This window comes from Dunckerocampus dactyliophorus, chromosome 2, assembly GCF_027744805.1.
Source record: "Dunckerocampus dactyliophorus isolate RoL2022-P2 chromosome 2, RoL_Ddac_1.1, whole genome shotgun sequence".
Classification (NCBI taxonomy): Eukaryota; Metazoa; Chordata; class Actinopteri; order Syngnathiformes; family Syngnathidae; genus Dunckerocampus; species Dunckerocampus dactyliophorus.
In genome coordinates, this window is record NC_072820.1 from 43676515 (window position 1) to 43692523 (window position 16009).

Here is a 16009-nt window from a genome sequence, read left to right on the forward strand (position 1 = left end):
GGCTAGTGTTGAGTCAGTCACTTATGCAACTCAATTGGGGTAGCATGACCGCTTTTTTTCTTGACATGCATTTTTATCTTATTCCATGAAGTCACCATAAAACAGACATGCTAACTACAATATAAGAATTTTGCTCATTTTCAGTTGGCAGTACACAGACAGTGGTAGCTGTAACGTGACTGTCCACAACATTAGGTACACCTGCACAGCTGCATCAAACATTCTGCCTGCATTGCTACCAAACTACATTTTATACATGATCGTGGTCAAATATTACACCCCTCTCAATGCGTTGCAATCTTAAACTTGTTTCGTAATGTATGTGGTGCATTTCACAAAACAGCTCGTGCGCCAGTCACTGCCTTTTTTTTTTTTTCGTCTGCTTGTGTAGCCCCCCTGAAAAGGGGAATTATTGAATCATGACAGACAGACACCATCTTTCCTCAAGCCACGTTTGTAATGACTGAAAACTGACTTACACACATTTTACATACAATAGCAGCTTCAACAGAGTGACAGTATTTGTGAAAAATGTTTTAACAACACACACAGCAATTGGCAAAATATTCCTATTTTACAACTGTACTATAAAACTTACTTCTTTCTAATGCACACTTAAACTGATAGCACACACATATATATATACAAGGAGACTACAATGCCATTTTGCATGGTCCTCTTCACAGTATTACATCATAAACATGGCGGTTCTCTGAACATTAGCTTCAGCTCGTTCGCCAATGCCGTTAGCTTTAGCATTAGCTCGTTTAGACCTCATTAACTTTAAATACACACACACACCGTGACACATACACATTCCATAACACGTTTAAGCATTCAATAACACATTCATGAGCATAAACTACTTATTTGGAAGAACAAACACCTGAAAAGGGGAATTATTGAGTCATGACAAACAGACACGATCTTTCCTCAAGCCAGGTTTGTAATGACTGAGGAGGAGGAAGTGAGGTGTCCTTACTATGGTTCAAAAGCGCTAAGCGCCCCCTGCTGGAGCTCTCCAGTATTACAATAACTATCACTTTTCTATTACAATAACGTTAAGCCAAAAACATTTTACTGAACTCTCACTGCTGCAACTAACAATTAACATTTTAAGCATGATATAGGTACAATATGAATATTAAGGCAATTGTGAATTACTTCTGCTACACCCACATCGTGCATACTATTCAATCTGTCACACTTGCTTATAATTTGGCTGGTGAAAGTTTCGCTTGTAGTACTGAACGCTTGTTTTGAGAAAGCTGCAGTGAACAAGGCTGACAGATTATTTCCCTCTTTGCCATCAATGGATGTTTGCATGAATCACCAAAAAAATAATGAAATAATAAAGTCTTACAGATGGCTTTCACACATACAGTACACATATAGATGAATAATAAACAATATAGCAACTTCTGATCAATCCATGTCAGTTTCAGACTTAATATAATGTACCAATTAAAGCTCCGTCCATTTCCGGCTAAACCACACCCACTTCCTGTTTATGCCCCGCCCACTCCGACTACAGATACGGGTACAGATACGGATACAGATACAGTTACAGATATTGGTGTGGTCGCTTCTCTGCTGGCCGTGACTGCACACCACTGCTAAGGTGCTTCAGTCTTGTGTGACGTCATGTGTGACCGCGATTCAAAGTGCTTAGTGCAACTTAAAATTCACATGAAATGTGAATAATACCTCTCCATTTTATGTTTAAGGCATTCATCCTGTTTTATTGTTATTAAAACCAATATGTTTCTATCATTCAAATAGATGCAGTTCTGTATTCATTTAGAACCGTATTATTTTCCAACCGGAATGAACCCCCGCCGCACCGCCCCATAAATAATTTTACATTCATTAATTAATTCAGGAGTCATTTTGCAACCCCTTTTACCTCAATGTTTTGTGGCAACAAATGAAGATGTCGTAGCAGAGGCAGCCAGTCTGTCTTTGTCAGTTTGCATTGCATTTGAGTGTGTGTGTGTGGTGGGAGGCTGATGAGATAAGGACGGGAGGCATACAAGTTGGTTCGTGTTTTCTTTTTGCTCATCACCCTCCCTCTTGGGGTCAGACAGCAGGCGTAACACACTTATACACACTCACTTTTACACACACTCCCCCTCTCTCTTACAGTTTGTTCTGTCTCCCTCTGTCTATAACACACTTATTCTCCCCCACAACCCTGACAGAGAATACAGTCTTCATTTCCTCCCCAAAGGCTCCTTGGGTGAAGATAGGATGGGCTACTGGGAGCTGCGAGGATGAAGAGAGTGTGTGTCATCCAAACGGACTTCCACCAATACCGACCCACCATCAAACCTCTGGCGGATGTAAGAACCTTCCTCTTCCTCTTCTGTCCCTCCCAAAGTGCTGGGGAAACTTTTTTACTGTGATTTTTGGTTACTGCTGTGTCTCGTGCGTGTTGCATTGCTGTCATCAGACAGAAGCGCTCCTCCTCGCTGTGGGCTGAAAACCCAAGAGGGGGCGTGTCTTTGTTCAATAGGGGGCATCAGAGAGCAGTTTAGAGTGCTTGTATGTTTTCCAGTTTACCAAAGTAAACTGTCTCTGTCCCACACACCTCAGACGGGTTGAAAACATCCAGTTGTTTGTGTTTGCGCCCGGATTTGAGTAGCAGTTGTGGTCCGCAACCCTTTTCAGAAGCTCATTTGGTCGCAAACAGCTTTTCAAGCAAAGCGTATGTATCTATTTCGCGATAACAATACCTCTCACACTGATACTTGCTCACTTATTGGAGGTAAACAAAAGCATTGAACTAAACGGATTAAGACAGCTTGCACATAACGCCATGTTTTGTGTTAACAACCCGACACAACCACAGCCTCCTTCGACGCAGCTATGTCAGGTATTTCAATCAGTCCTACCCGAGCAAAAACCAACGCTGAGGAGACAATAAACTGCTTTTATAATGTCAAGAGTCATCTTTTCTTTATAATTACTTAACAACGATATGATGTATTATTGGACCTGACCTGCGGCCAGTCAACAGCATGACTTTTAGTGAAATGTGACATGTGTCAGTGATCAAAGCCAGCCGCTGCGTTCCTCCTGACCCAGGGTTGAGCCAGGGGCCAGGCCTGAGCCTGCAGTTCCCTTCACCTGAGGCCAGTTAATAATATATGTGCTAACATAAACACTCATAAAAAAATGTACAGTGGTTCATCTGGTAAATATTGGGGAAAATGTGTCTACTTCGGACTAGTCTTCCACAGAATCCCTTTTTTTCCACCAAAAAGTGTGATATACTACACCACTGTCTGAGTTTAACCGTAGTTTTTAATGTAAAATGTATAATTGAGTGACCTGGATGCACTGCGCTGTGCACATGAGCCATGCAAGTGTGAAGAAGAACTCCAATGCCAAACAGCTGTTCAAGTGAGAGATCGAAATGATGGATTTTGGAAACAAATGGAGGGGAAAATATATTTTTTATACTATTTTTACAGATCCATCAATCAGCTGGAAAAGTTTAAAAATATGTTTAACAGAGATGAGTGGAGGCTTCCATTAAAAAAATGCTTTTTTCCAGTGTGTATTCCTCACGCGCAAAGAGATTGTGCTGCAAAGATGTATTTTAATTCAATATGATTGTGCAAAAGGTGAACCACTGATGTTTAACGTTTATCTTCCTCCGTTTCTCTGCATTGGTGTCAAGACTGATGTTGAACGCAACACTAAACGCTGCCCTGATGGGTAAATATTGTGTACAGGCAAGCCACATTCAATTGTGGCATATTTTATCAGTTGTGGTTAACACACACATCCTAAATCTTATTCTGACACCATGGCAATTACCGGTGCACACGTGAGGGAGATGATGCTATATTTCCCCATCTCATTTCCCACTGCCAAAAAAAAAAGAATCCACTGTCAGGGTTCCGCTAATAACAGCTTGTTTCCAAAAGTACAGCTACCACAAGCACTAACACGTTTTCCTGCGAGTGTGTTTTCCTTCCTTCTTAAACCTCTTCTTTTAATATTGCTCTTGAAAATCCGTCCACATCTGTTTTTGCAGGGAAGGAAAGTACTTGCTTTGCTTTAGAAAGCCAAACAAACTTGCAGAATCTTGTGTGACGAATGCACAATGGAGACTCTAGCTTTTTGCTGGTGAGTAAAGCTGAGTGTCAGTAGAGTCAAATGCATCGAGATTGAGGCCATTTTCTCTGAACATGCTTAATGTATGAGAGGTTCAGACTTAGTAACCCTGCTCATATCACTATTGTAAAAATACATACGGTATAGAGTTTGTATGTTCGTCCTTTTGCAATGTTATGGTGATGGAACTTTCATATACAGTCATCCCTTGCCAATTTGCGCTTCGAATTTTGTGGCTTCACTCTATCGTGGTTTTTCAAAAATATATAAAATAAATCATGCTGTTTCATGCTTGAATACAAACTGTTATTAGTCAAACCATATGCATATGTTCTGTATTTTTGCCTAAATTCAGCATTTTCAATCATAAAAATGACTAAATGAACTAAAATACAAAAGACGCATTCAAAGTTGATGATATGAAGTATTCTACACTGGTCACTAGTCACAAGTAACAGTAATGCTAGTGTAATATTTCGTAAGACACACAAGCACCAGACTTGATCTCCGGAACAACAGGATATATATACTGCAGGACTGAATTATCGCACAATAGGCACAATAATACCTGATCAAAATCCCAAATAAAAACACGGGCTACTGTTGCGGCCGTGACCTACGCCAAGCTGAAACTCAACTCTGATCCCCCAATGTCACTTCCTGTCCACCCTCAGTCAGCTCCCATAGGGAACACATTTATAGCAACACACGAGCATGAGTCCTATTTATGTCTTAAATTGCTTATTTTCTGTCTTATGTCTACTGCATTGTTTAATCATGTAGAGTCTAACGGCGACAATATGGGTGTTAGTTCATGTCTAGAGGGGTCTAATAATGTTAAACACCGTATTTGAAGGTTGTAAAGATGTTTTCTATGCTCTAACTGCAAAAATAATCACAAATTCACTTATCACGGTTGGGTCTGGACCGAATTAACCACGACAACGAGGGATAACTGCACAGTCAAACCTCGGTTTTTGTACACCCTATTTTTTGTATGATTCGGTTTTCATCAAACATTTTGATACGGTTTTTGTACACTGATTCCGCACAATATTGCACTTAACATATCTAGTCCGTTTGCCCTGTGTTGTATCAAGCCGCAAAATGGATTGCTCGAACAAAGCACCCATCATGTGTTGCTGACTCACTGACCGTACAGTTTTTATTGAGTGCGACTGCTAAATAACCCGTCCTCGGGCCAAAGAAAGTCGAGAGTGACAGCAATTTGCTAAAGGAGTTGAGGAACACAACTGATTTCAGATTCCGTCATAACATTCATTACCACCGCCAAGTGCAAGGCAAGAGGTTATGTTTTGATTGCCGTTGGATAGCTATTTAATTAGTTAGTTAGCAGAAATTTAGCATAACGTTTCTATCGGAGTGGTGCAAAGCTCAAGGACGAACCCATTACATTTTGGTTTGGATTCATTTATTTCAATTTGTGCCATTACAGTCTGTTTGCATTGGACCCAAATAAGGTGGAACTGCATTATACAGGATTAGCTGTAACTTTGTAAGGCACATTAACGACTGCCATCTACAGAACTGGAGTAAATAGCATCAGTTTGTATGTTATTTTTTCAGTCAAAGGAGCCAGACTTCCACTTCAGATGAATTGAATGCAAAGTGACCTTTAACCTCTGTACCATATAGTGATAAAATTAGGGTGTTTGTTTTGACAAGATCTACAAGTTTAGTGGTAAAAAAAACCCCACATAACCTGAAAGACAATTTTGAAAGTAGTGCGTTTGTTGGAAATCATTTAAATTTTTTGTTTGAATGCAAAATCAACCTGGATTATTTAGTAATGGCTTTTTCCATAAACAAGGACAAGAACAAGACAACAGAGAAGAATGTGATGTCAACTGACTAGGAACATATGTTGGGACGCAAGAGAAATCAAGATTATCTACATGGACTCAGAAACAGACAGAATTTTGGGGCTGGAATCGTCATTATAAGACGAGACAGAATCTAACCAAAACCGAGTTACTGTAGATACACAAGGGCAACTAGACTTCACACATCACAAACATGGAGACATGGAACTAAGTAAATCACCAAGGACCGTACTGGCTGAACCGTAAAGAGGTGTTGGGCAGGCTGATGGTAGGCAGGCAGGACGGCACTGAGCATGCTGATTATGTGTGCTTCCTGCTGTGTCCATGTTTGGTCTGGTCGTTCTGTCAGGGTTCAAGTGAGGTGTCATGGCAGGTGGACACAAATGCAGGGAAGCAAGGAGAAGCGTTCTTAGTATGTAGCGGAAAGAAAAGGTTAAATTACCTAAACAGCCCTGAGGAAACCCAAGATCAAATAAAATGCAAAAGAGGTCCGAAGAACACCAAAAAAGTCAAGCAAAAAAGGCACTGATACTCAAAACATGGCACAAATGACGACCAGATAGGGACTGAAGATAAACGTGGAAACTAAATACAGAGGCAGTGAGGTACAACTGTACACAAGTGGAAGGAGAGAGCTGATTGGAGGAGACACAGGGATCAGAACAAAAGGCACTAACTAGGTGTAACTAATGACAGGACATTGGGAAGCCACAAGGATAACAGTAGAACACACTAAAAACAGTCCAAATGACATCAATGGCGGGCAAATAGTGCCTGGGCCTTCAGTGGACACTGATAACAAAAAAAAGACAATAAAAGTACTATGCTAAGGTCTCAAACCACGGTCACTCGTGTTACACACCGGCGATGTTACCATTGCGCTATGCTGGCAGATACAATGCAGGGGAAACGGTCTGCCCGATCGCCACGATACCAATGCTGTACCACTAATAACATAACCCCCGTTATCTTTGACTACATTGTCACCGACCTACATTACTGCTTGTAACTTTGAGTTACTGACTAATTTAAGGTACATCGGTGCTTGCAAAGATGGTAATACATCTACTTCCTCAGTCAACCATTGTAGGGTTTGTTGAACAGTTTTGCTTTGATCAACCAATCATAGGACGGAAAAGTTCTGATGTCAGAGTGGGCTGGCTTGCTGGCCCTGAGAGACGAATCTGAAGTCTGACTGGCTAAAAAAAAAAACAGCCTCATTGCTAATAGTGTGTATATGCACCAGCACTCCTGATTTTGAAGTAGTGCAGCCAAGAAACACGGCACGAAATGAAAGTAACTGACTGTTGGAATAAATGAGGATAAGTGGCATAGAAGATGGATGGATGGATGTTGGAATAAATTAATACAATTTCATAGAAAAAATACTACAATTGAATTTGTATGTCAGTGCTTCTGATAGTGCTTAGGCCAGCAGAGAAGGCCTTGCTGGCCCTGAGTGCACACTACTGAATGAAAGTAACAGTCCCCACTGGACTGCGACACAAGAGTAATTTGTTTGTGAGCTGCCATGTCGGAAAGTGTGTCTTTAAGCAAATTTTGGCCCAACTCTTAAGTAACAGTCGGGCGAACTGACATAATAGTGCCCACCCAAGACTTGGCAGCAACCTTGGCAAAGACTTACCTTGTGCTAACAAGCAACTACACGGAATCGCTGTCATCTCAAAGCCAAAAAGCTACGCAGAGCTGCAGTATTGTTGGATGCACAGATCGCGACACATCATTAAATTGCTAGTCAACCACAGGACATCAGAGCAAAGTGGATTCATTTGATCTATTATGGAAATGCACCAACTTCCAGTAGAAGTGCTGTGGTCTGTGCCAACCACTTCAGGATGACTGCTTTAGCAGCCTGGGTCAATAGATCACCTGACTGAGACTTTATTTAACTTTGACTTGGTTTGTAATGACAAAAACTTAGGGTTAGCTTCTGATAACCAGCACATAAACACACTAAATAATGTTAAATGGTAGCAATTACAAGCACAACCACCAGAACCAGAAGAACCCATAGGAACTTTGCCTGCTCTATGTGCAAACATACATGGAATAACCACAGTGACATAACGTGTAACTAACATCCTGTAACATCAGCACCATAAGTTGGGGATGGGTACTGGTAACGGTACTTTGATAGGCATCGACCGAATTCCATCGGTACTACCGGGCACTGACTGACATAAAATCAAAAGGTTTGTTGTTGCGTTTCGGTTCCTGAGCGCCGGTCTTCGTGGAGTGTCGTGGCGGCGCTGCAAGCGACATTCAATTTGCAAGCGAAGACGACAAATCTATGTTGACACCAACAAGGAGACAAATTAATGTAACAGAAGCTGAAATAAGTCATATTTTTAACGGATATGGATACAATAAAACCTACCTGTTTAATGTCAGAATGTTCTCGAAGAAGACATGTCCGACGCATCCCGGTGTGTAGAAAAGCATGAAACTAATTATTAAACAGTATAAGTTATATAATTAGAACATTATATAATTATATATTATTATATGTAATAATTATATAATCTATATAATAATAACAGTATACAGTGGCGGCAATATTTTAACCCCAAAATGTAATTTTTTAATGAAATGACATTTATACGTGTGTATTTCGTTTGTCAGTGATAAGTATACAACAACAATAACAGGTCGATAGATTTAATTTACACCCAACATCTTTGTAATGCTTTATTTAGTAAAATGATGCTGGTATGTCCATATCGAGGAAATAAAAATAATTCATACATTGCAGAAAGTGCAGATTGTGTAGTGAAAGCTAATCTACCCCACAATGGCAATTTTTTCTATTCCTTCGATGAGCACTATAAACACAAGAACAAATGAAATGTCATTTAAACATACATTAGAGCATTATAAAGTGTAAAGGTATTGGTGTATTAAAAGGAGGGCTGTCAAAGGCGTTAAGATAAGTTTCCTTTAACGGCGCTATTTTTTTTGACGCGCGATTAATGCGCACATGTCATATTTGACCCTCGGCCCACACCGTAGTTTGAGGAAGTAGCGGTGACTGCGGAGCGACAAGCCAGAAATGGACAAAGATAATGGTATTTGGTAAATTGGCTTTCACAAAAAGACCAAAGTTATTTGTATGTACTGTCGATGTGATTAGAATTGTCACAGAGTACGTCGACTTGCCAGAGAGAAGCGAGAAGGTACTGAAGCATTGCCGGTATTTTTTTATTGTCACTTATACAGAGGTGCCTTGGCTTACGAGTATCCAAACTAACGAGTGTTTATTTTAGATGCGAGCCGTCTCTCGGGTGATTTTTTTTTTGCTTTGAACTGCGAGCTGAAATGTGCGTACGAGCTGCGAGTTAACGGTAGGAATAGCCAATCTATTTGGGGGTTTATGTCAATGTGACCATGACTGAAGAGCTAGCAGTGCTAGCATGAGCAGCGCACTAGCTAGTCATCAACACATCAGGAAAGCATGCGTACAATATAGCGATCTAATTCATCTTATTTATTATGTATTGTGTAAAACTATGGCAGGAACAGCATCAAATTAAAAGCACACAATGAATACAGACCCACCATCCACCACTACAAACCTGGACTTTTTTTCAGAGAGGTTGTGTACCGAACAAATATGCACAAATATTAGCACTCCATAAGGTCAGCAAATCTTACATTTATGCTTTCCCACATTGTATCAGCATTTGGGACCAAATATTAGGTGAAAGAAATAGGGGAAAAATCCAGTATAGATTTGTACCAAAAGTTAGAAGGTATGTTCAAGGACTGTCAAAGAAAGTGGGACAAAACGCTGTTCATTTTTTTAATATAACAATGGCCCCTAGTTCCAAAATTGATATCCCTTTACATAAAATGTGATTTGAGTATCAAATTGTTTTCCACAAAGAGATTTACATCCCGACTTATTATAGATAAAAACCTATTTATACTTGCAATTAATTATGTGTTAACTATGGACAAAATACGATTAATCATGATTAAATATTTTAATCAATTGACAGCTCTAATTAAAAGGTATAGGACTATGTAGAGTTGGGTTTTAATTTGTGCCTTATTAAGAACAAACATGTAGTTGTATTTAACAGTTTTGATATTGAAGAATTTTGTGAAATAACTGCAATGTTACAATACAAACAGTTGAACGTTTTAATGTATTTGTTCAAGTTTTTATATCACCAGGTAAATATCTTACATTGAAAAAAAAAACATTTATTACCACATACAGTAAATGGGCACAAAAGTACTGAAAATTGGTACCGTGGAATACGGGTATCGATTCCCAGGTATAGGTACCGTATCAGTTCAAATGTAAAAAGGTACCCATCCCTAAACCACAAGTGACCTGTGACTCTCAAACCTATGAGGTCTGAGTTATGGTGTGGTTGTGTTCTGCATCTGCTTGCAGGTGGGGTCCTTGTCATTACAGCCGCACATTCACACACCAGAGGAAGGCATGAAGGAGAGCGAGGAGCTGAGGATCGCTAGGGAGCAGAGTGACAGACTAATCTTGATGGTCCGCGAGCTAGAAGAGCACAACACTCAGCTTGAGAAGGAAAAGAGTGAAGTGGTCTCCAAATACCGAGCTGTGAGTCAGCTCTGCTTCTCCTACTTTAGCTTCTCCCTCCTGAAAAGTTGCTCTTTTCTTTTGCTAACTTGACACTCACTGGGGATGAGATTGTGCTTAATAAGGGAATTTGAGCATGGTCATTATACCAACACACTTTGAGTGGATAATGATACCCTGGCAACAAGGGAGCGGGATCAAGCTTTTCTGTGGTAATCTGTGTGTTTAAGCTTCTGGTTCGCTCTCTTTGGGTTTTTATTGCTGTGTTGACCATTTTCTGGTCATTTTATTAAGACAGCATGTACTGCACACAGCCACAAGTCTGCTAGAGCCTGATGGATTTGTTCTGTGTAAAAAACAAAACAAAACAAAAAAAAAAACAACAATGTTTGAGTGACACATTTTTTGTGCTGGACGCTTGAACAAAAAAATGTTTTGGTCTTGGTGCCCTGAAGCGATATTTTTTGAAAAAGGCTTCAACAGTGGGAAAATCTGAAAACTATAAAACCATGTTTGGAGTTAACATTTTTGAGCGTCAACTGATAATGACATCATAGGCTTTCGGTTATGGTTTCCATTTTGTAACTTAGCCAGCTAGCTTCTTTGCTATGAGCTAAGGATGTTTGGTGATAAAACTACATTAAGAACACAGTCGGACGCATGCAGTGTATTCACAACACGACAAGATGCGCACCGTGTTGCACGCTAACCGCAAAATGTACGTAAACCGAGGCAAAATATTGCCGTTAATTTTCGACTTTAACTGAAAAACATGCTAACTGGTGGTTCCACTGTATTTAGATTTGCCACGAATGTCAGCTACGACACCATCATCTCTATGTATTCTTTAAAGTAAGTTTCTGTTAAGCACCACCATATTTGAAATCGATGCAGAAATTTCTGTCAAAATTGCATTTGAATGCTGAAGAGCTACTGAAATGCTGTTGAAATGTAGGGTTAATGTTGAAAAGTAGAATGTACAGTGTATAGAAATATTAGGAATGAATGTTGGAATATTTTCATCCTTTGAATGGGAGGAATAATGTGAGAAATGTTGTGCTAATATTTTTCCACCAGGAGGGGGCGACACATGCAACGTGCAACTGGTAAAAATTGTCCATCCATTTTTAATGGGGAAAAAAGTGTCAACATGTCCTGAACGAGCTGAACATTTTGATGTTGGAATGGTTTGAATTGGTTGAGAAATGTGGGCTAGTTAGCCACTGAATGACTAAAAACGGTGGAATTTGAAATGTTGTAAAGTAAAAATGCAAACTGAATGTTGAAATGTACAGATAAGTTGAATGATTACAGCGAGATTGAGGCTCTAACCAGCCACGACTGGGTTACTTGGGGTGAGCCAGATAGTCGTTTTAGACGAGTATCGGTTGCGGATAATGCAGTTTTGGCGAGTACGAGCATGAAACGAGTACAGCTCGATAATCATGATCATAATCATGATGAAGGAAAATCCTCATTGGGTAACTACGTCTGTATTCACTCTTCACGCTCTGTGACTGGCCAGTCACACAGAGCGGCCGCCCCTCCCTAGACAGACGGAGTACGCGTTGCATTTGACAAGACACAGTTGAAAATGGCTCGTGTAACACTAACAGATCACTAACACACATACACAGTACACATATAGCTGAATAATAAACAATAAATATATCAACTTCTGATCAATCCATGTCAATTTCAGACTTAAAATAATGTACCGATTTAAGGCCCAACCATTTACGGTTAAACCACGGCCACCCACTTCCTGTTTATGCTCCGCCCACTCCGAGTATAGATAATTTAAATGGGTGAGCAGATACAGATACAGATACAGATAGTGGTGCACTCGTTTATCAGTAGAAACAACTACTCTACCTCCTGAGCCATGTGACCCTGAATGTAATGGGAAATTTAGGGGCGTAAGGGCGCCAATTAAATCTCCCATTCATTTTCAGTGAATTTTCTATCCAGATAGTTAACTTTTCCTGAATGAGCTGAATACTTTGACGTTGGATTGGTTTGAATCGGTTGAAAAATGTGGAGGGAGTTATCATACAAAAAATGAGGCAGAATAAGAAGTAGCGGAATAGCGTCAAATGTTGTATGTGGCGTCAAATTTTACATGTGCGAATGCTTCTCAGGATACAGTTAGCAGCATGTCATAATTTGTTGCCACTTGCAAGGCCATAGAATGTGTGTAATGTTTTTCCACCAGTGATAAGACATCTCAAATAAAAGGGTGCCAGCAGGTGAATCTGTACCTCCCCGTACCGGCAGTGCTGTGACTCACCTTGCCTTTGGGGTGGAGGCAGCCGTCAATAAAATGCTTTCTTCTTTATGGAGGCACTTTGAATTGTCATGTCTTGTCATGCTTACAGTCAAAGCAACCTTGTCCTTTTGCATCAAGTGCAAAAAGACCCTCAGACCAAAGAAACAAAGAAATAGCAGCGAACATTGCAGTTTTATCATAGAATCCATGAAGTCAGCACAAAGAGTAAATTGTTCGATATGAGTCAGTTTATGCTGGACATCAGGGCTGCTTGGTGAGCCAAATTGAGTGAGCTCATTGTCTGAAGACCTTGACAACATCTTACTTACGTATGACTGAATGTTAAGTATGACGCCTAAGATCTGGTCTGTGGTTACATTTTAGTGGCACAAATCAGAGGCAAAGCTCTCCACAGAACATTCATTAAATGTTGTTGTTTTTTTTTTAAAGTAACCCTCTTCATTTTGCAGAGGTTAGGCTACTTCAGAACTTGTGTGATGTTGTAGTTTGGTTGGATATTAGTTGCATTTCAGTTGTCTTTGACAGAGGCTGGACTTTTTAGTGTTTTGTGGTTAGTTAATGTACTGCTGTAACAATATTTGAAAACCATGTTGTAGTAATACACTGAAGGTGTACCTAAATGCATGGAAAATGCACCAAATTTACTACATTTCATCCTGATCAAAATTTTAACACCAGTTATATTAAATATTGCAAGAATTTACATTTTACATCGCTGGTTCTTAAGGAGGTACTAAGTAGAGCTTCAAAATGCAAAAAGAAGAAATGAGAGTGAGACAAAAAGTTTTGAGTATGCAGTTTATTGCAAACAAGCACTAAAGGGATAGTGCTGATTTTTTGACATGAAGTTGGATGACACCCCCATCAGCAGTGGACTATTTCAACAGTGACTTACCCCCCCATTTGGTCCCATTTCTGGTCGGATTTCCATGACGAGGAAAGTGGTTCTGCTTAGTTGCTGGGTCATTTAAGTAAAGAGTTTGGCTTCTCAAAACAACATGCGTTCAAAAGAGTCATACATTTGCATCATGAAAATGCCTTCTCAAAAAAAAAAAATCAGACTTTACAGGTCGCTCGGCGTTATATTTGTCTCCCGCCGTGTCCCTGTGCACTGTTGCCTCTCCATTCGTGTGTATATGATGAAGACGTGAACAAGAGTGGGATTTCCGCGAGCGTCTTCATCACATACACACGAATGGAGACAGGGACCGGGTCTTAAAGTTTTTATCAACTGATTTGAAAACTTTTAAAATTGTGACTACTTCTCCGATAGCAACTCACTCAAAGAACCAGGAAGAAAGGCAAAAGAAAAGAAATAGAAGTCAATGTTTCGCCTGATCCGCCTTTGCAAAAGCACACTGGCCCTCATTGTTGTTGCCAAGAGGAATGCTGCAGCGTAGTGGGAGGCCATGTGGGTCTGTTGTCATCTAGACTGAGAGGAGGATGGACATTTTTCACCTTGCATTCTTGTTTTGGTCCTTGTGTGGTTATAAGGGTTAGTGAATATGGATTTTGCCTTTTGTCTTCAGCTTTGAAGTTTAACAACAGAGGTGGTCTAGCTCTTAATCTATCATAGTCTTAATCTATCGTTTGGTGACTTGTGACAAACTGAGGGCTGACAAAAGCTCCCAAAAGCTGACGGCTTTGGCGTGACAAAGTTGCAGAGATCAGCGAGAGAGTACCATCTGCTGGGAGAATACAAACTTGATCAACATCAGGGAGTGAATTATTAGCGTTCCTCAGCCAGGATCCACCTGGAACAACAAGAACAGCTGTGCACCTTGTAGAAGAGAGAGACAGAAGTAATCAGACCTTTCGCATGGGGCTACCCCACTACAGAGCAAGGCATTGCATCAACAAGGGGAGGTTATCTACGAGAGGATGTCTGTAAGGTGTACTCAGCATTGCCACTTCCTTTTTGTTGATGCCGAAGAGACCAATAGGAGTCAAGCTGACTCTGCAATGGGACCAGAGCTGGATGAACGGGACTGGGATGACTTTAGCACCACAATGAAGAACAGAATAGTAAGTGGAGCTAAATCTGCAAAAAATTATTACAGTTCATTTGAGAAGGCTTTTTGGACAATTTTTAGTTAAATGCATTTGCTATTATTGAGATATAAGGTCTAACACAATCCAGTTCCAGGATGCTGGGGAAACTTATTTGTACAGATTTTGGATTTTGAAATAATGAGTACAGTAGACTAGGATATGTTCCAAGGTTAAACTGTCAGCATCATGAAAGCTACAGTATACACTCCTGATCAAAATCTTAAGACCAGTTGAAAAATTGCTAGAATTTGCATTTTGCACATTTGGATCTCAATGAGGTTTTAAGTAGAGCTACAATATGCAAAAACAAGAAGGGGGAGTGAGACAAAAAGCATTTTGAAAAAGTAATTTATTGAAAACAACAATTAAACTGAAATAGGCTGTTTATCAGCTGATCAAACGTTTAAGACCACAGGCTATAAAAGCAAAAATCTGCTCAAAATGTTCATTTTCTGTCATTCACACTGTCATGACCTCCTGATGGCTAAAGCTAAGAAGCTTTCTCTTTTTGAACGCGGTCGGACTGTCGAGCCGCATAAGCAAGGCCTCTCGCAGCGTGCCATTGCTGCTGCTAACCAAGGTTCCACTGTATATAAGTTTCACTTTTGCATCTCACAGCAACTGTGGTGCATTCAAGGCATGCCGGACAAAGTGTGAAATCTGAGCGCTTGAGATTTGAGATTTGAAAAAACATTACCAGTGAAGCATAAAGACATAAACAGGAAAAAAATATGGCCTTTTTTTTAACCGTTGTACATGTATGCTGTACATTTTACCTGTATTACCATGTATTTATAAATTATCACCAGCTTAGGGTAAATGCGTTGTGTTTTCGTCTTGAAAAAATGATCAATGATCGGCAAATTACAATTACAACGGTGTAATCTACCTCATACCATTTTTATTGTTGGCACACTGTTACACAAGTGGAAAAAGAAGTTGTTGATCTTAAATATGCAAAACACTCATTTCATACGATGCAATAACTGGATTGTATTACTCTGGTGGTGGTTTGAATGCCAAGGTCTTTGCAGCTTGCTGTAAGCAGTATCGTTTCTCAGAAAAATTTTGATTAAATTCCATAAACCTCAGGCGGTGTTCACCTTTATTCTACAT

At 40.0% G+C, this 16009-nt stretch overlaps 1 protein-coding gene across 4 annotated transcripts in view; it reads left to right on the top strand.

Annotated features, from left to right (window-relative positions):
* Positions 1–2126: 2126 nt before the first annotated feature.
* The window catches only part of LOC129169973 (myosin-16-like), a 66277-nt gene continuing 52394 nt past the window's right edge, over positions 2127–16009 (top strand). The window contains exons 1-2 of one of the 4 annotated variants that reach the window (XM_054757016.1): positions 2127–2342; positions 10393–10572. In XM_054757016.1, coding sequence (XP_054612991.1) covers positions 2274–2342; positions 10393–10572 — 249 coding nt within the window. In that variant the 5' untranslated portion in view covers positions 2127–2273. Of the gene's footprint in view, positions 2343–9003; positions 9056–10392; positions 10573–14586; positions 14867–16009 lie in introns of those variants that run through there. The other 3 variants (XM_054757026.1, XM_054757045.1, XM_054757036.1) reach the window with 3 other exon arrangements.